The 21894-nt window shown below is 35.9% G+C and overlaps 1 protein-coding gene across 1 annotated transcript in view; it reads right to left on the bottom strand.

Moving 5' to 3' along the window:
- Positions 1 to 21836, bottom strand: part of LOC121314243 (exosome RNA helicase MTR4-like) — a 70441-nt gene extending 48605 nt beyond the window's left edge. The window contains exons 1-12 of the mRNA XM_041247287.1: positions 21501 to 21836; positions 20351 to 20488; positions 19007 to 19073; positions 18476 to 18538; positions 16579 to 16691; positions 16286 to 16460; positions 15590 to 15680; positions 14421 to 14545; positions 13865 to 13963; positions 12918 to 13020; positions 7251 to 7382; positions 2491 to 2570 (exon numbers count right to left, since the gene is read on the bottom strand). Coding sequence (XP_041103221.1) covers positions 2491 to 2570; positions 7251 to 7382; positions 12918 to 13020; positions 13865 to 13963; positions 14421 to 14545; positions 15590 to 15680; positions 16286 to 16460; positions 16579 to 16691; positions 18476 to 18538; positions 19007 to 19073; positions 20351 to 20488; positions 21501 to 21601 — 1287 coding nt within the window. The 5' untranslated portion in view covers positions 21602 to 21836. The remainder of the gene's footprint in view (positions 1 to 2490; positions 2571 to 7250; positions 7383 to 12917; positions 13021 to 13864; positions 13964 to 14420; positions 14546 to 15589; positions 15681 to 16285; positions 16461 to 16578; positions 16692 to 18475; positions 18539 to 19006; positions 19074 to 20350; positions 20489 to 21500) is intronic.
- Between the last annotated feature and the right edge of the window lie 58 nt (positions 21837 to 21894).

Here is a 21894-nt window from a genome sequence, read left to right on the forward strand (position 1 = left end):
GTAGCTAGAAGTTCAGTTTGTAAGGGCCACTCACAGTCTACAGGGCCGGCATCAAAGGGGGGGTGCAACTGCACCCGGGCCCAGTCTTTTCAGGGGCCCAACTCCGAATATATTCCTTTTTTTCTGAGCCCACTTTAAAAGACTACGATGTAAAAAATAAAAATAAATAAATAAATAAATAAATAAATAGGTGCCGTCTACTCCAATGGGATTAGAAAAGAAATGCAGCAAGGTATTTTCTATTTGGATGCGGGACGCAGAGCAAGCGCTCTGGCAACAGGTCAGTGTTCAGGTCATGTGACTGCTCTGCTGAAAGTCGGAAATGCGATACTAAAGGAGTAATTTCGGGAGCTCAAACAGACCGAACAAAACAGGACAATCTGATTTGCGAAACCGTTCCACCGTCTAGCTGTGGAAAACATTGCATTCCAGGCGTTCCAGGTAGTTCCAAAGTTTTGCATCCCCTATTCTATTTTTTAAATTTTTTGTTTCAATTAAAAAAATAAAAAATAATTTAGATATTACAGGAAGCCATAATAGTAGTACAGTAAGTATTTCATGTTAGATTTCAAAGTGTCACATTTAATGGTTGTCAGTTTTTCATTAAGTATGGAAAACTACAAAGCAGCATGCAATTCAATATGTTAACATAGCATTATTCAGCAAGCTTCATTAGACTCTAAAATGATGATTTACGATTATCTGTCGTGAGTAAAAAAAAATGTAAAAAAAAAAAACCCACGGACGGTGCAGATAAAAAAAAAAAATTTGTGACAGAGATCAAATGACGCTTGGTGTTAGATCTCCTTCCCGACCGGTGAGGGCACTAGAAAGAAGGAACAGAGTAACCTTAAACAAATGGCAAGACAATTTATTCCGAAGGATAGGTGGAAGTCGGCCATTTAGGAAAGGGGCGGAGCTACGGCACCCAAGCTCACTGACCCGGACGGTAAACGGCGTGGCATCTGAGGATTGGAGGAGCGGATGCACTCGTTAACCTAGGGGTTAGGGCGAGTGTATAAATAGGGGGGCGTGGCTTTGTGATCTGTTCCTTTGCAGATGGTTACGCTAAATAACCCAGATGGAGCCCGTTTGTATACCGAAACCGTGAGTGTCCTGTTTGTTTGTGTATTAACACTGTTTGTCTTGTGTTGTTTTCACTAAGACTACTGAGCACGATCCGGAGCTGCAGCCACAGGCCAGCGTAAAACCCGGATATCACCACTCACCTTCCCACTACAGGAACCGTCTCTTTGCACCACGAGCACTAAAATCACGCACTATCGGAATTGTGTCTGTGTTTTGTGTGGGTGAAAGAACTAGACTTTGGGTTATGGGTCAAACCCGTGGGATTATAAATTAGAAGTGATACACGCCGCTGTACAACTTCCAACATTATTATTATTTGCAGGTTTGCTATAAAGCTCTGGACATTGAATCCATTTAACAAATACCCTTGCACCTGTATATCATCATCTGTGTCATTTATCCACTCTGCACTGCACTCACCTGCACATATTCACCACTTTGCCACAACATATAATTAAATTATGAGCAAACATGAAAATCCTCCGTTCAACTCAGCACTAATAAGTATGCATTTCTCTTAAGGGACTGATGTTTCATCATAAAAGAATCACTTCTCTGCTTTGGTGTGTGTATTACCATACAGCAGTGAAGAACCATCAGGAAATGTATTTAACAAATGAACAGTGCAAGATGAAATTAAAAAATCAAAAGAGATAACAAAATCATTGCATGACAACACAAGAGACAAAATGAGTACAAGCAGGCAGACGTGGGTATAAGTAGTTATAAATATGGTTAGTGACAAGTAACTTAATTGAAAATATTTAAATATGGTTTGTGGAAAGCAAAATATATATAAAAATAAATATTTCAACTATTTGAAATAGTCAGTGTTTACGAATAAAATCTTAAATACATTTGTCCCAGGTCTGCAAGCAGGCAGAAAAACCCAGAGAGAAAAGGAACATCCAAAAATCAGATGTAGAAACAGGGAGTTGAAAATGTTATGTTTAATGTAATACTCTATATCTATAAACCAGTATATCACCACAGGAAAATCTTATCAGGTCTATGATGAGGCTTATGAACTTCTAGGTCACCCTTTCCCTGCCTAGAGCAACATAACATTGACAGACACTGGAACACAAACAAACTGTCAGAACCACATTTGGCAGACAGGAAACACACACGTTCAGATTGCAATATCATACGGGGGAAAAAAATTGTGGAGGTCAGAGAATTCTGAAGTTCAAGCTCCCATGGTTTAAGTGAAATAAATAAATGAACTTGCCCTGGCCTATAAACAAAGAACACAGTGACCGACTGCTGAATACTGAACTGTTATGGTAGTGTTGTAGGTCAGTAACAAGAACAGCATTATATTATATTTGCAAATCAAACTTTTTGCCAGCTGTACTAATTATTCATAGTCCTGTTGATAGAAACAGAAATCTGACTTGCCTGGGGAAGTTTTTTGTCTTCATCTGACAAGCAGTCAATGGCGTTGTTAAAGACCTCTTCCACAAGCTTCTTTTCTTCATCTAAAAGACACCAGTTATAAATCAGAACAGTTCAACTGCTTGGGGCAATTCTATGTAAAATAAGTCACGTTAACATACTAGTCAACTGATCTTGAAACTATTCCGTCAAGGTACTCCATGTATACAAGAAAACAGCCGTATAAAATCATGCTGTGCCTTCTGGCATATTTATACATCTGGTAATTTAGGAATACAGCATTGCATGCAGACTGTTTCTGAAAGGGAACACTTTTTAAAATCAGATTTTGTTATTTATGGATTAATTGCAGAAGCTAGCATGCATCACTTAACATTCACTGTAAAATCAAGAAAGGACTAGACATTTAAGTTTTTGTGAACTAAAACAAAACATTCCCTGGGCATAATCTGGAATGTCAGATTAAATGGTTTGTAAACTGTGTCATCTAGAAATTAACAATGTTGCTGTTCAATGCTTAATTTGAAACCACCTGTAATAAAACTTTGAGAATGATAAAATACAGCTGTGTGAAAACGTGCTCCGTCTCTTGGATTATTGCCAGAGGTAAAAGCATGTGGCAGCGAATAGGTTTATTTTTTATGGTTACTACCAGTAATATATCGTAAGCAAGAAAATCAAAGAATACAGTTTTGTACCAAACCAAGATTGCAAATATGGACATTGTGTGCCATTTCTTTATTCACAAAGAAATATTGTAAACAAGACAATATTGTTTATGCAAGAATACTGCCAATATGTAAATAACAGAACACATGGTGCTGATGAAGAGTCAGCAAAATACTGTCACTAGCCACAAACCACAGGAAATCAGAAGGACTACAGCTCGACCTCTCTGAACTTTCACAACTGTAGAAGAGCTGCTTTTAGTAAAAACAGTGGATTTCATTGTAGCTGCTTCTTCTGGGAAAGGGCTATGACCAGTTTCAAAAGCTCTACCTTGACCTAAAAGCAGAGCCTAGTTTCCTGTTTTAAAAGGAAATGTATTTTTGATATTACTCCTGATTTATTTGTTTAAGGCTTTCATCTGAAAAAACACTGCAGAGCGGGGATTACTCTAGGGAATCACACACCTGGTTCCTTCTAATATTTTACACTGCTGGCCAGTACTAGCTATATTCAAACATTGTATGTCATTTACAGTTACCAATATGGGATACTTCCTTGCCAAAACACTGCATTATTCTATTTCACTATGGACATGTGTACATCAGCAGTACTATTTTTTTTTTTAAAGATTGAAATACATTAAATTGGTTCTTTGATTTGACTAGAGAGATTTTTAATGTAGTAGTATAGCTCTTGACAAGTCAGCTCAGTTAATTGTAGGCAGATTTAAAATGGAGATCTACAACCGACAGTAAGGCCTTTTGGCATATAAATTGTAGATGTACAGGACAGTACATGAAAAGCACATAAAATGAACTTATTGTGAGAAAACAAAACTAAAATTTATAAATAAATCTTAATCTGTACTGTATTTAGGACAAGCAGACAATTATAGGTACAAATGCATGAGTGACTGCAACAGTCGCATTTAACAGCCTACTGAACTCATTACTAAATAAATTGATAAAAAAAATAAAATACTCCCCACTCTTGTTTATATAAATAAATTACAAAGGAAATTCCCATGCACGTCAATTATTATTTATTTATTTTATTAGGCGTTGAAGCAGTTGACTTTAGCACGTGCATTTAGTATATTGCTGGTTTCATTTTTGTATCCATATTATCTACACTGACTGGCCTTTAGGTCTACCAAAATTGAGCTGAACAATTCAAGGTCATGCTCATAAACCACCTGGCTTTTCTGACCTGACTAACCACTTCTGCCCCCCTGGGTTTTGTGCAGTAAAGAGTTATTGTATGTTTAGAAAAAAAAAAAGTCAAGCTATTTAAGGTATTAAAATGTTGACTTGGAGGGAGCTGAGAATTAATCTCCCTAAAGGGTTGTATGCTTTTTCAATAGTGTTTCAAATTGTTAAGAGTTAAAGTTGGTACTTTATTTCCACCGATATTGCTTTTGGCCTTAGCTGATGTGTGCTCAAACCCCACTGCAAGAACATGAAGGGACCACCTAAAATACTGGTTATTACTCAGTGTTTGTACCGCATGGGATCTCAATCTGAAAAAAAAAAAACAGCTCTTTGTGAACCAACAAGCTACATTATTACTTTTTTAATAAAGGATCAAATAATGTTTTAAGTGAACTTCCTAAAATTGAACATGAGAACAAACAGAATGTAGTATTGAAAGTGATAAGAGATGCATATAGTAAAATGTTGTGTAGCTATCTATAACCAGTTCCGTATTAAAAACAAAATGGAATAAAGACACTTAAAAAACAAACAAAAAAACTGCTGTTTAAACTTTGAGATGCACGTTCCCCAACATAGAACCCAGTGGACATCACATTACACCATAATACAGCAGTCTCTGTCTGAGAAACAAGGGCCAGGAGTGAATGGAGGTGTTCAGGTCAGGATTGAGGTGTGTCTGCAAAGATACAAGGGAAAGCCAAGAGGCACCTGCACGTATCATAGCCAATGCTTTCTTTTAAGTAAAAGCACAAAAGTTTGTTTAGAGACGGTCAACGGCACTCTAAACTGGCCTGCACATAACTCCAACGGGGAAAGGACATACTTTTTCCTTGGCAAAAACAACATTACTACATACACCACCAGACTACCTCATTAACCAGTGGGTCTAGACTGTCACTTCACACTTTCAAAAAGTGTGATATTCAAGTTAGGAAAGAAACTTTAGTATGTGTAGGAAAAATAATTATGCTTTACTGCCTCCAAGCTCAACAAGTTGTTTTAATATTAACAATGGAATGCATCTATAGCCATAACATTACCTCCAATGCTGGACACACACAATCAATACAGGAGAATGCAACATGTTTCCCATCATCTACTCGTGTATTTAATTTTATATAAAGACTTGCATCCAAGATCCTAAATTGCTAAACTACACTTTAATTTTATTATTTTCTTGGCTTGTCAAAAACATTCTCGGATGCTGGACATGGAATAGGCAATATTAACAAACACTCAGATGTTTTACATCATCTCCACATTACAACACTAGGATCTGGCAGTCCATGCATAAAATGCAAGCCTGATAGAATTCTCTTCCAAAAATAGGTCTGCAGGAACAAAGGGAGAATAGGAGATTACTTTGCTTTTTTTTTTTTATCCCATGCACTGCACAAGAAAAGATTTTAGGGAGCCTTTACAGTAACTGATTTTCAACAACATGACACAGACATGGGAAAGAAACATTTGTTAACATGAAAGATCAAAACTATTAAAACAATAAACGAATGAGCAGGTCATACAGCAAGACAACTGCAGTGGCATGCAAGACGGCTTCAGCAGTTTGGTGTAAACAGAACAGTGCACTCCATTGTAAACGTTAGACTGGTGGGGGGTGGAACATTTAACTTAAGCATTGCACAGGGCTGGCATAAAGATGCTTGAGACAGATCTTCAAATGCTGTTGCTCATCTAGCTGGCATGGACTGCTAAATTATTGTACAGGTTCAAAAAAAGCCATGGGGAACAATGAGGGGCTAGTCTGTGCAGATCACATTGTTAATTAACATAAACAGCTGTACAGCTGAGGTGTCATCTCATTCATACATTCAACATTGTATCACTTAACCCTTTGCTGTCCTATGTCAGATCAGGTCCGATATTACAATTTTCCCTTTCCAGTATGATGTCGGACCCATCAAAAAGACGTAAAGCACAGGTCTAGTGTTTTTTTTTTTTTTCCCGGAAAAAGCCAAGAAAACCTTTCAATGGCCGAATGAAACCGAAAAAGACGTATCTGATAGCCCCTGCACCACAGAGATAACACTGAAACAAAGAAAGAAGATGGCTACTTCTGCCTCCAGTGCTCAAAGAATATCAGACATTTGCAGAGCTTTTTGAGATGTTATAGTAATAAATAATGACTTGGATGGCATTATTGAGGAGTTTGGTGACAAAACGAGTGATCAGGAGAGGATTTATCAGTATGCACGTCTACAAAGAGGTATGTGAAATATATTGAACAAGGGGTGGGGCTTGGCTGGAGATGCAGTACTGAGTGTCCTTTTGTGATTCAATGCCTTTTAAACCTGTCTTACTCAGAAAAAAATATTTTAAAACAGAGCGTGTAAAATAAACAGCGCATGTGAAAATTGGACCTGACATGCCTGACAAGCACTGAATAAATGGATCGCTAAGGGTTAAAGTTAACACAGCAAACTGCTTATTAACCATGTAATATATATGGGTTTCAACATCATTGTAACTTTGTTCTATGCCAGTACCAGACTCAGCACTGTACTTTGGCTAGATAAATCACAGCACGAGAGGCTATAGATTGTCAGAAATAAGGCCCATTGCACAGCACTGATCCACTCCAGGTTTGACTGAGCATAATTTGCCAGTGTACAGGTATTAAGATAGGTTTAATTAACTTTTCAATAATACCTGGTATGGCTTAAACACTTATATCCCAGCTATACTATACCTTGGAGAAAATGAAAAAAAAAATACAAGGTCTTGACAATGCAACAAAGGTTTTCAAGACAACACTTAAAAGAAAACACATGCAAATCAACTATCAAACCTTAAAAACAATGGACATAAATCTGATTTTCCATTCCCATCAATAGGACGTCAAGTGCTTTTAAAAGTCAATACCTGTATTGAAGTCCAGCTTAGAAACCTGCAGTGCATAGGCTTCACAGTCTTTCTTACTGAAACTGAAGATAATGACAGGCTGAAAGTTCCTTTCCATGATCATCTTCACAATCTTGAACACATTTGATGGTCCTACAAAAGAAACACACAGCTATTAAAGGAAGACTTGCGTCTATTATTGCTTTATGTTACACTCATGCCTATTACTATCTTGTGTCACAATAACCATTTTTGTCACAGAAGAAATAAAAGATTACAGACCATTTGTCAGTGATTTGGTATTATTTTTTTACCCATTCTTATTTTTCATGAGAAAAAAAAGTTCCTAAAAAACAGTCCCAACAATCCAGATTACAGCAAAGGCAAAGTGAGGTGTTTCGTGTAAACAATGCAGGGTTTCTGTAACACCAACAGGCTATGTGGGGACTTTCCAAGAGTAGTTTGCTTATTTAACATGTACAGAGTTCCCCTTGGCCTTGAATATGTCTGAAACTTTTCCTCTCTGGGACAATTTACTTCAGGGACAATTTAATATGAGCACCTGCAAAACTCGTTAATAGTTAGAAAAAGTATATATATATATATATATATATATATATATATATATATATATATATATATATATATATATATATATATATATATATATATATATATATACACACACACACACACACACAGTACCTTGCAAAAGTATTCAGACCCCTGACCAATTCTCTCATATTACTGAATTACAAATGGTACACTGAAATTTTGTTCTGTTCGATATTTTATTTTAAAACACTGAAACTCAAAATCAATTACTGTAAGGTGACATTTTTTTTATGTTGGAAAATATTTAAGAAATAAAAAACCGAAATATCTTGCTTGCATAAGTATTCAACCCCCACACATTAATATTTGGTAGAGCCACCTTTCGCTGCAATAACAATAACTTTAAGTCTTTTGGGGTAAGTATGTACCAGCTTTGCACATAGTGTCGGAGTGATTTTGGCCCATTCTTCTTGGCAGACTTGCTCCTGGTTGTTCAGGTTGGTTGGACGATGCTTGTGGACCGCAATTTTCAAATAGTGCCACAGATTCTCAATGGGATTGAGATCAGGACTTTGACTGGGCCACTGTAGGACATTCACCTTTTTGTTCTTGAGCCACTCCAGTGTTGCTTTGGCCTTGTGCTTGGGATCATTGTCCTGCTGAAAGGTGAATTTCCTCCCAAGCTTCAGTTTTTTAGCTGACTGAAGCAGATTCTCTTGCAGTATTTTCCTGTATTTTGCTCCATCCATTCTTCCTTCAATTGTAACAAAATGCGCAGTCCCTGCTGATGAGAAGCATCCCCACAGCATTATGCTGCCACTACCATATTTCACCGTAGGGATGGTGTGTCTTGAGGCATGGGCAGTGCTAGGTTTGCGCCACACATAGCACTTTGAGTTTTGGCCAAAAAGCTCTATCTTGGTCTCATCTGACCACAAAACCTTTTCCCACATCGCAGCTGGGTCACTCTCATGCTTTCTGGCAAACTCCAGACGTGCTTCCAGATGGTACTTTGAGTAACGGCTTCTTTCTTGCCACCCTCCCATACAGGCCAGTGTTATGCAGAGCTCTTGATATGGTTGACTAGTGCACCATTACTCCACTCCCAGCCACTGAACTCTGTAGCTCCTTCAAAGTGATTGTTGGCCTCTCTGTGGCTTCTCTCACAAGTCTCCTTCTTGTTTGAGCGTGGAGTCTTGAGGGACGGACTTTTCTTGGCAGTGCCTGGGTGGTGTGATGCAGCTTCCACTTCCTGATTATTGACCCAACTGTGCTCACTGGGATATCCAAACACTTGGATATTATTTTGTACCCTTTCCCTAATCTATGCATTTGTATTACTTTCTCTAACTTCTGTAGAATGCTCTTTGGTCTTTATTTTCCTTCAGATTCACAGCCTTACCAATGATCCTTCAACAGTGGGGTTTTTATCCAGAAAATGTGACAGCAACTTTAATGGTTCACAGGTGGAGGCCAATGGTAAGGTAACTGTGTCCTCGTTAGGGCAATTTCTTTCATCGGTGCAAACTGGGAGCTTCCACAGCACAGGGGTTGAATATTTATGCAAGCAAGATATTTCAGCTTTTATATTTTTCTTAAAAAAATTTCTTAATAAAACCAATGTCACCTTACAATAATTGATTCTGAGTTTCAGTGTTTAAAAATAAAATATCAAACTGAACGAAATTTCAATGTACCATTTGTAATTCTGTAATATGAGAGAATTGGTCAGGGGTCTGAATACTTTTGCAAGGCACTATGTGTGTATATATATATAATCACACGGCTTGGAACATAACCTCTGATTGGTTAAACAGCATCACATGACCTTGCATATATATAGCGTATAGCGAGTCTTGCATACTAATGAGCTGCTTCACACTGAATAAATCACTACGCACCACTACATTTTAAATTCCATGACAAACTGCCACTTTATTTGTTATTAGTTACAAAACCACTGCCAAAAATGAGTGGCATTTCACCTATTTCCTTTAATATATTTGGGGATGAAACTCAACACAGCTGGTACAATACCAACTTTCTGAATAAAGAGAACAATCCATCTGAAAAAAATAAATAAAATCAGTGCACCAGCAAGAGTAGACACGTAACAGTAGATGAGGAACAGCTAAATGAATACTTTTGCAAGGCACTGTATGTATGTGTGTGTGTGATATTTTGTTAATATTATATATATTAGATATATATATATTATATATATATATATATATATATATATATATATATATATATATATAAATATTTTTATAAATAAAACTGTGACAGGTCGGAGGTGCTCCTACATTAAAGAAATGATTGTAAACAAACAGCCCAGCGTTCTCTTCAGCGCTGTTGAACATAACGGGACGTTACTTTGCTACCTGGAAAAATGACGCTGTATTCAGGCCGCTACACTGTGTTTTCAGTTTACGTAACTGCCAAAAAAAAAAAAATCATCCTGTGAAACATTGTTGATTATTCCTTTATGTGAGAATTTGGTTTGCTTAAAATACTTGTTTAAGCTCTCAATAATCTTCAATGGGTTGGTTGTGACAGCATGTTTTTTAGTTTGGTGCATGTAATGTATGCGACCAGGAGACGAGCTTGAACTTCACTGAACTTTATTAGCACATTCCCCCTGTTGACAGATGAGACTAGATCCTGGGTGCATCCGTGATACACTGTTGCAGATCTTTATTATTATACCAGAACTACGTTCCCTATAAAACTTGTATTTAGTTAGCCACTGTGGCTACAGTAACTTAACATTTTTTTTTAGCCAGTGGAGAAACTTTAGCCACTTAATCCTATAAAACAAGTTCTAAACATACTGGTTCAGCAAGGGAAAAAGACAAGTATTTTATCTGAAAGCATGTAGACATTTGACATGCCAGACCACACCATTTACAATACACAAATATTATATTTAATTTGCACCATTTAATAAATGCCAAACTTAGTCCCACGTGAAAAAACATCACTACAGATTTCCTAAATTCTAAATAGGTTTGCAGAGATACTCATGTACTGCATAACCCTTTACATTATTTTGACTGTGACACTGTTTTCGTTCCACTATAGAACAGTAAAGCAAAATTGTGACAGTGCCAGTGTATGTTAATACTGTGGCGAGCTGGACTACTTGTGTTATATGTTATATGGTTTTGTGTCACCGTTTCGTGTTTTGTCAATGTCCCGAGTGCCTGTGCACGTGAACGAGTGCACCTGTGGGGTGGGGAGCATGATCAAGTCGTGGTCCCAGTGTGGTTGTGAATGTTGTCCAATAAAGTGTCTTGTTATGTCTAAATGTTACATGTTTTCACTGGCTAATGAGGTATAAAGGGCAGCTTGTACGCTGCTGTGGGCTGTGTTGTGCTGCGAGGACCTTATCAATAAAACCTGAAGAGCTTTCCCCCCCGGAACGCTACAACATTAATGCCTCTCTGACCAACCACAGCTCTAGTTACACAAGATTGTACTAATGTGATTAATATTAGTAGGATTGTACAGCCAGTACTTGTTTGCAAAAAAAAAAAAAAGTTTTTTTTTAAACAGTGTTCTTTCACCTGACTACCAACAGTAAAATATTGCTCCGATTCTGACATTAAAACTCAAATCATAGTGAGACGAATCCTTCTTTTTTAAAATAGTGTTTGTTATCTTATTAAATTATTCCTCCTTCAAATTTACTTTGTTACTACTTCCAAAATATATTTCAGCACATTTTAAAAGAGATAGCTAACAAAGAAACAAAACAAAAAACAAAAAAAAAATTGCAGTGATATTGAAGCTGCGCGTTTCTGGCTTGCAGTCTATGAAAATGTTCTTTTGTGACCAGACGGTATGTTTCAAACCATGACTGCTTCACCTCCCTGTGACTAGTATCAGTCAGATTTTAGTTGTGCAGATGGGTGACTGGTATGCCTTGGGCCGCATCTTTTGGAACATGATTCTGGCAGTTGGTCTGTACGAATTGTTTTATAACATTTTTTCTATTTGGATGCCATGTGGGTTTTTTTTTTTTTTTTTTTTGGAAAAATAGATGAGCCACAAAGGAAAACATTTTGCTTGTGGCAAAGTGACAAGCGGCTAGCAGGAACGTAGCATAACAAGCTGGGTTAAATAAATGAATCGTTCAGATGAAGAACAGTAATATGTATTCCACACAGTTTTGAGGTATTCAGTCTTTATTTCAAGGCTTTTAAAAAAAAAAAATCCAAAGTTCCACAATTTTACAATAAACCTTTTGTATGACTTCAGTTTCCCACAGATAGATTTTCATAGAGAATGTAGGTTTGAAAATATAAAATGTGGGACTGAGTACATGTCCAGTTTCACTTGTGATAAGTGGAAAAAATGGAACAAAAACAGGTTTTCCACTTACTCTTGCAATCACGCGTGTAAGTTACATCTTTTAATGGTGCAACAACCATATTTATTGATATATTATATATATATATATATATATATATATATATATATATATATATATATATATATATATATATATATATATACACACACACACACACAACGATAAAAGCAAAACTCCAATCACATGATCACAGTAAAGTTTCAGACTATTTAAAATGCGAGATGATGCATGTTATTAGTACAGCTTTGTTAGTAATCAATAAGTAGCCTATATTATTTTAACTACAATACAATACAACTCACATGCAGAAACTACTACTATGAAGTAGGCTACAATTTTTAAAAAAGTCATGAATTAAAAAAATAAATAAAAATAAATAGAAAACCTAACATTTATGCTATTTTTGAAAAAAAAAAAAAACAATAAAATCAGCACTAATTATATCCACATAATCATAGGCCATTTTAATGTTTTGAAAGGTAAAACAGGTTTCTCAGTCTGTCAGAAAACCTATCACTACGGCAAAAAGCTTCCCCTCCATGGAATGGCATCCATTCCTTGCTAGGGAGTATGTCACATCCTATGATGCAGACTCTACATCTACCTACTGACAGCCATAGATATAGAATAGTACCCCGACAACTACTTCCACAAAGCATAAGCATGTGCGTGACATATCCTGCCTCTCTCTTAGTAGTATAGGTGAAATTAGTATCGACAGAAAATGTAATCTCCAAACTGAAATATCTACACACCTTTAGTTCCTCCTTTACGGCCCTTCTGGTCTCCCTTTGCCAGGTCACCTGCATCTCTCAACACTTGCATCGCTGTGTTGAAATTATCTTCTCTGAACTCTCCCTGTAGGGGAGGGGGGAAGCATTACAAGTGTCAGTTTAATAGCACTAGGTTATCACCACATGACAAAATATTACAGAGATTTTTATTGAACTGCAAGACTGGTCTGATGTTTGAATAATAAAAAAAAAAAAGAATACCATGTTGTTTGATTTAGAGAAAAGGGTGTAAAATATCAGTTCACATTTTAATAGAGAGTTAATAATAATCCCTTGGAGGGAGTTGACAGTTTTAAATATGAAGACGTTCATATTGATACACCTCTTAAAATTGAACTTAGTCTGAACTAAACTTAGTCATCTGAGAATAGAAGAAGCTTTCACTGGAACCAGATCATTTTTTTAAAAAAGGGGCAAATAAGCTGTCTGTCTATCAATATAGTCTATTTTAAGAAATACATTTTGGTGATACTAAATATTGCAAAACGCCAACAGTGAGTAATACTATTGGAGTAAAGCTTTTGGACTGGAATAAAACTACCCACTTCTTAATATTTATTCAAGCAGAATCATAAATCACAGCATGATAGAAATTCTCATGTATTTAAAAAACAAAACAAAAAAATCCACACAACTACAAACTATTAATGACATTTTAAAAACAAAAAGAGTGCTCTAACTTATGCTTCACAATCCCTTTTATTTCAAGTTTCATTTTCATTTAAAAATTTGCTCGTTTTCTACTTAACAGAAAAGAATGAGTTGAACTGCTTCCTGTTTAAACCCAAAACCTCCCACTCCTACTACAAAAGAAGATGTTCCCAAATATATTCAATGATGTGGAGGTAAGGAGAAGCAGGAACTATATTTGTTTGGATTGGTGTCAATGAATACATTTAAGTTCTTACGCTTTCATCCACAACCAAGTGAAGTCCATCGCCCCCTGCTGGAAAGATGTAGTGTTGAAGTGGTGTAGGTCGATAGTCTGTGTAGACTACATGGCAGGCCTGCAAGAAAAGAAATACACATATTTGAGCAATGAAAGAAAAAAGATCCTCATGAAATTTTCTACTGGCATTCATGTCAAGCTGCATGCAACAAACAGCTCTGTGTAAACTAGAATTAACTCTTTACAACTTCTTGTATGCAGCGGTTTTTCAGTTACAGCAAAAGATATGCACTGCTCTACTTTCATGCAACATGGCACAGTCCCAGCAAAGAAAGCACATAACTGGCTGTTCCATATTGTGTATATAGACAAGATGCAAATAGTGTGTACACAGGACTTAAGTATCAAAAACATAAAACAAAGACCCAACAAAGACATTCTTAGTGTGGTACATAATGCAATCAGTACAAAAATCACTTGTCTGAACAGAGTTTAACCCCTACATATTTGGCTTAGCATTTTGCTGTACATGCAGTTTGAGAATGTAACCATATTAGTAGAAAAGAGTGAAATACCTGTTTGTGAAGATGGCAGATCCACTCAGCAAACTGACGTGCATTGGGGATGGTGGCCGATAAAAACACATAGTGAACATTGTCGGGAAGAAGAATAATGGTTTCTTCCCAAACCACACCACGCTCTACAAGAAAATGGCACAGCAGTTTAAAGGTTGAAGAAATTTAAAGCAAAAAGTACTGCTAGTTAAAAAAAAAAAATTCTTTTGATATGATATTTTATGAATTGTTGTTTGGAGTTAAATGTATCCTGGGAGTATTTTGATGGAATGAAGTATAATTTGCTTTCTTATTTATTATTACTACAGTCGGTGCTGCTTTATCAGGACGCCTCAGGAGAAGTAAAAATATCCAGAATAAGCAGCTGTATCAATTAAACTGTTTAAAATAAAAAGAAATTAAATCACACCACGATTACACGCCAAATACAAGTAAATTATTTGTTTTATTCGTAAAGAAAACGCTGTTTATTTCTACATGAAATAAAAAAAATGAAGTCACGTCTTATCGCAAAGCAAGGCACATGCGATGTTAACACGCCAACTTTCTTTGCAACAGTGTAATCACTGCCTTGTGCCACGCAAACCTGTCTTCCTCAGAAAAGCGATTTCCGTTCATCGTTTGAAAATACTGTATCCCAATTAAACTAAGTGACGTCCCAATTAAAACATAAATAGCATTGGGAATAACCATCTCCTATCCCATTTAAGCAGAAATTCCTATTATCAGTATCCTGATTAGGTATGTGCCGACTATTTGCCAATTTATTTACACTGTGCCTGCCCCATACGAAGGATATATTTTATTTCATTTGAATTCAAAAGGGTGCAGATCTTGATGTTATCTCATCTGCATCATAGTACGTTAGTCTTTGCTTCTTTCTTTTTAGGAGTTCATTTTCACAAATGCTGCTTGTGGATTTGTTATAGTTGTTACTGTTTTGTTTCAGCTCTACCTTGTATTGCTACTCAATTAAATTTTGCAGGAACAATCACAATACTTGCTCTTCATAAATCACGTTAAACACGCTATTGTAAATTGAGGTAAAACTAATAAATTCCAGATTGACAAACATTTCAGTGAATGCTTTCATCAGTTATTCTTGAAGAGAAGGTAGGATACACTGTTTGCAAACAGTAGCAAAATTGGTTACTTTGCAGATGCAATACCTGAGTCTCTCATGTAATGGATTTCATCAAATACAACCCATGCTACTTCTCTCATCACCTCTGATCCTCTGTAGAGCATACTTCTTAAAATCTTCAAAGAAAAACCAATAGAGATTAGATGTTTATAAGAATATTAGACAATTGTGTACAATAGAAACCCAGTAAATGGCAAAGCACTGAACAGAATCGTTATCCCTTGTTTTAATGGGTATAGAGTGGAAGCAATTTATTATTGTTTTTAATTTACATCACACGTAAAATTGTGAAGACTGGTTCTGTAACAAGTTTCTTAGAAATCCACATTGTAATCATAGTGACATGGATGAATTCAAGTTATTCCACCTTGTAACTAAACCAAATATTCTACTCCAATAAGACGTTCAGTCCCACAAGAAGGGCACATATAGCTCTAAGGCATTATCATAGTGTAGAGGACGTATAGTGCAACATTTCATTGCTTTATTCTGGAAATCACTTTCTAGAAAAACAAATGTGGGAATGTACTCCCACTTTAAATAAAGATACCACACAATGGCTACATATGACAACAGATAGGCTTGAAGTAACAGAACTGCTTCAGACAACCTTTGATGAAGAATGACACTGGTGTCAAATAAAGCCAAAACAGATCTAAACCAGTGCTGTCAGCAAGTATATGGCTTATGCTCAACAAAGCAGTTGTGAGGAGCACATTACCTCTGTGGTCATGATAAGACATGAAGCTGTTGGGTTAATGGTGACATCACCAGTCATTAGGCCCACATCGTTGAACTCCTCATACATCTCTCTGTATTTCTGGTTGCTCAGGGCTTTAATAGGACTGGTGAATATAACTCGCTGCTTCTCCCTCAAAGCAAGGGCAATAGCATACCTACATGGAAGAGAAATGGATAACTGTAAATGATCTTACACTCTACAAGTTACAACACATAAGGTTATCACTGTCTATTACAATATATAATGGTTGAACTGTGATAAAAATTACTTACTCAGCACATACTGTTTTTCCTGCTGAAGTATGGGCAGATACCAGGACAGACTGGTTATTGTCAATGCATAAAATAGCCTCCCTTTGAAAAGGATCTAGAATGAAGGGATACTCCTATAAAAAAGGCAAACGCCACTGTCAGATATGGTTACAAAGTAAACTATCCCCCCAGTGGCTTATATGTTTATATCAGTGGTTTTCAACATTCTGTCTGGAGGTTTCAGCTCAAGCACCCCACTACAATTTTTGCTTTAATGAATGGTTCATTCCAGTTACAATAAAAGGCAGAATAATCAGATTAATACATGTACCCCCCCCCCCCCCCCCCCCCGTTTATTTAATATATAATTTGTGTTAACAGTTTGGGACTGACAAACTACTGGTTTAGGACAGAATACCAAACAGTAATTCTTAAAACTTCCAATTACAATTCTTTGCATGCACAGAATCAAAAGACTTTGGGAAAAGTATTTGGGAATCTCTTCGGAAACACATGCACTGGTTTTCTATTCGGCAAAATTGTTATAAATAATCCAAAATAGTCTGCACTGTAGCCTAAATATTTCTAATGTTACCATTTACTTCCCATCTCCGCATAAATGTATTCCATTTCCATATTTGCAATAGAAAAACATTAACCTCAAGATAAAATTATAATGACTCAATTAAAGCTGCAATTTGTTCACGGTAAAAAAAAAAGTCTTATTTCATGGTCTAAAAATAGGTCTCAAGATATTTTATGAATATAATATTTATTAAAGCACAAAAATGTACGCTGTTACATTTAAAACTGATAATTTTCTCCAGTTATTTTACAACAAGTGTTTCAAAAGATTAAATACTTACCTGAAAAACAGCAAATGCTAAATTGTAAAATGTATTTTAAATGTTCACCTCTTAAAGACATTCTATTTTCAGCATCAGTGAATTATCAAACAAAACAAATATGCAAAAATAAGACACATGAAAGGTTCCCTTGTACTGGACGGAGTGATGTATTTCCGATCTTTGATGCAGCCAGTGTCGTCTTCACTGAAAACACTTTAAACAAATCATGCAGCTCTATGAAGCAAGTTCATTCATCTGACAGGTAGAAGCAAACTGAACCGATGCAGTGTAACAGGTAGGGCGTCAACAAGGCAAAGGTTTTGCTGAATTTATTCAAGTGATAACTATATGTACTTATTTTAGAAATTGACATTTTCACAGGGAACTACACATCATATGGCAATACTTTCACAGAAATCATGAAATCTGTGATAAAAAATACAGCCTTAACAATGAAATGTTTTATTAAAGCTAACAACTAAAAGGAGACTCTTCACTTTCTGTACTCTTGTTGTCTTCCGTCGTTTTTTTTTTTTTTGCAAGCAAGAAATGTATCCATTGTTGACTCAAAACAATACACAGGATAAATCAGGTTTAGCCCTTGAAAGACTCACCTGATAGTCAAGTAAGACATCCAAAAGGGTTATCAGTAGTTTTAAACCTGATTAGTGGTTTTAGGATGTTACCTAGCACAGTCCTCTGTGACAGAAATTAATACTGCTATTAACTTTAAAGCCTGACTGAGATCAGAAAAATGTAACATTGTTTGTATTAAGTTAAACATTTAAATCAAAGGAATTTATATACGACCAACTGATTTCTTGCAGACTCTTCATATTTGAATAAGCATTTGCTCAACTTTCATATGAAATAATGTTCCTATCAGGCACAGTCTGAAGACGAAGATTACTCCTATAAATCGGGGCTCTTCTGGGTCGTAATGGACTCCACACTCACCTTTGGTACATGAGTGTCCATTACTGCCCAGTTAAGAAACAATATTTTAAAATATCTGGAAATGAGCAAATTTAACAGATAATAAAAACAGAAGTATACTAAATGTTTAATACCTTTGCTGCTTTTCCAACACGAGGTTTCAACTGAGTATACTCTTCATCTGCAGGCAGAGCCACCTAAATACAGAAATATTGAGGACATAACCAAACATTCTTTGGCCAATTCTTTGCACCTAAAGGAGAAGACTAAAAAAAATCCTACACCAGGAAACTCCAATGTTAAGAATTTGACTTTAAGGATATCACTACTTAGCTAATATGCAGCACGAGACAGTATCTTTTACCACTGTGGCTTTTTTTTTAGTGTTCCATTTACCTGCATTTGTTTTGCTTTTTATACAAAATAATGATGAAAGGTGGTATATCAGTAGTGTAACAGTTTGTAATGGATCACCTCAGATTCATGTGGGATGTGGTGTTCGAATATGACTTTGAAATCACACAATTGTGATCCACATACTATAAACTTTCCCATTATTTTTGTAATGATACTTGATGCATTTGTCTTGTTTTAAACCTGAGTATTACTGTCCCTTTTTATCACCATTACTTGGAAAATCGCATCACTTTGGTGCATTGACTTACCTCATGTGTACAGCCTTCTACAGTTTCCACCTGTTCCACCTTAACTTTTGGCATGAGATCTGCAAGACTGAAATTTATTTCTCAGGTTATACATTAAATTAGCAAAAGGACAAAGCCCAGTAAATATCCCATGCCTACATCTTACATGAGAAGCAGGGGTCACAAAAAGGAAACATTTTAAGGTTCCAAATTAAGCTATGAATGTACTAACACTTCAGTATAAACTTGACTCCAGTTTGTTTTAACACACTTAAACAAAATGTATACAAACATTCAAAATTAGAATTCGCTATTCTTAAATTGCTGTTTTGTTAGAATCTAAAAAATAAATTAAAAAAAACACACCTGAATTATGAACCAACTCTTTGTACATTGTGGCAGCAACGTGCATTATTATGGCTACAACAACTGTCGCTTTCATCAGCATGTGTGTAGACAAGACATTATTTTTTACATTTTATTCTCAACGGTGGTCAGGCCACAGGTTTTAAATGCTTCTCAATAAATAATTTGCTTATATACTAATTATTTCAGAAAAAAGCTAACCCGGGTATTCTCCTCCACGTTACTTCTATTGCGATGAGCAGGAAATTCTTGATTCCTGCAGTATTTTGAAAACAAGCCAGGGTTTGTTATTTTTAAGTATCATTTTGATGGTTGGAATTGTATTTCTAGGACCTAAATTTAAAATACACAATGTACTCCCTCTGGTAACCCAGCATGAGGCGGGTCTACCTGAAATAGGAAAACGAGAGAATGGCAAAACGCACCGCGAAAACCTTTTCAGGCAAGGTGAAACTGGTTAGAATTGAAAAGGAATTTATGTACACCATTATGAAAGTTAAACTATAATACTGCACCTTTAAACAACACAAAACACACAAATCACAAGATAACTAGATTTTAAAAGCATTTAGCATACACTGTGCTAATTCTTGAATATAAATTAAAGGTAATCATTAGCCTACCTTTACCTGAGACAATCAAGTTAGTTATCCACACATTATTGTAAACTATTCAAAGTAACCTTGAAGGAGACCTTGGACATCTGCACACACAAAATAAGCTGTAAAATTGCTTTCGATAGATTAGCAACTTCTAATTGAAGGATGCCAAAAACTAGTAATGTTTGAGGGTAACACTCCAATGCAAAGCTGTTTGCTTTATTTTATTTTTTAAGCTCTTATTTTATGTATATCTGAAGTAAAAAGAACATACATTTTGAATAAAATCACAACACACAAATGTTTATGACCCCCATTGTGTGAGCAAAAATTACCACTAGCATGTATCAACTGAAGCAAATAAATTAATAAAAACACACTAAAAAATACATTATCTTACTTAATTTCTTCTGCAGATACTGTCTCGAGCTTTGGCTTCTTCCCAAATATTATTTCACCATTTTCATCGGTCTCCAGGTCACGCTTGCTTTTTGCAGTGGAATCAATATTATCTGCTTTAGGTTTGCCATGAGATTTCCTTTATTTAAAAAAAAAAGGACAATATACACTGTATTGGTATTTTAACAAAATGATACATTGATTTGATACATTTAACAATTGTCAGAGAAGGAATTAAAATTGTAATGGTAAAAAATAATAAATAAATAGATTGTTCAAATAATTATTTGGGTGAAGCTGGCTAGTAAGAATCGTATGTCAATAACAAAACTGGTTAAAAGGTGACTTAAAAGCAACTGATTGTTATTAATGCCACTCTTATGGAAAGATGATTAATGTCTGTATTATCATGACTGCTGCTACTTGTAATTAGCCCCAGGATAAAGTGTAATTAAAAAAAATAATACAAAAAAAAAAAGGATAAAGTAAAACGATGATGTCTTTTGGGCTTTATGTTAGGATTAACTAAATAAACAATGCTGTCCTGTGCTTTTTTGTGGTTTTCAAACCACTACCAATATAACATTTATCCTTAGGCAACTTGTTTCTTGATAGTTTCAAGCATTTCAGTGTTTTACTGCTTGGTTTTTCTTACTTCAAGATTCCATGGCACCAGCTTTGTTTGGACACTGGATTTACAGGACCACGCCATTGCGGGACAAGTGCTGTCTGTAGTTATTGAACTTAACCCGTGCTACAGACTATATGTATTGTAAAATGACTAATTACTAATAGCAACTGGTATTTTTGGAGCCGCGTGTACAGCTGTGTACAACTATGAACTGATTGGGTTACCGGCAGGTTACTGTCTACGTCAACACGTTGACATATTTGATTTTGAGTACGGTGGTAGTAGTGTACGTGGCAGAAGTCAAGTACATTATTCATTAAATGTTAACACCTGAAAATGACTATTACTGTGGCTGAATTTGCTTTAAAAATAAAGATACAATAACACGTATAATAGTCCAGCAGCAGTGCTACAAACGCACATCTTCCTCTTCGACTGTACAGACACAAATTGAATGTTACTGTTGTCCAAGCAGGAATCATAAGAAAACACCACAACAGGTGTGAATATCTTTCCATACCCAGGCTTGGTTCCACTGTCGACTTCTTTTCGTTTCTTGGTGCTTGTTTTTTCCTCTTGTTCAAACACGCTGAACAAATCGTCTCCAAAGGCGTCCGCCATCTTTCCAGAGAGAAACACAGTACACAAATTCCCGAAATGCACTTCAAGTGAACCTGAGTCAACTACGGCAGCCAGAGAGGATGATACGATTAACCACTTTCGGTCAGGGTGTTTTGTATTAATTTAAATAAAGCGAGTTTAGGAACATTTTGTAAAATAATCACCTTACAATCTACAATTCCAACTGACGGGCATTCTCAACATGTTTAAACTTAATTTCTATCTATTTATGTTAACCTGTTACGACACTTCCCCCGTCTGACTCTTCAGTAATACGTAATTTCCTGCAAGTT

Source organism: Polyodon spathula, chromosome 1 (assembly GCF_017654505.1).
Source record: "Polyodon spathula isolate WHYD16114869_AA chromosome 1, ASM1765450v1, whole genome shotgun sequence".
NCBI classification, from domain to species: Eukaryota; Metazoa; Chordata; class Actinopteri; order Acipenseriformes; family Polyodontidae; genus Polyodon; species Polyodon spathula.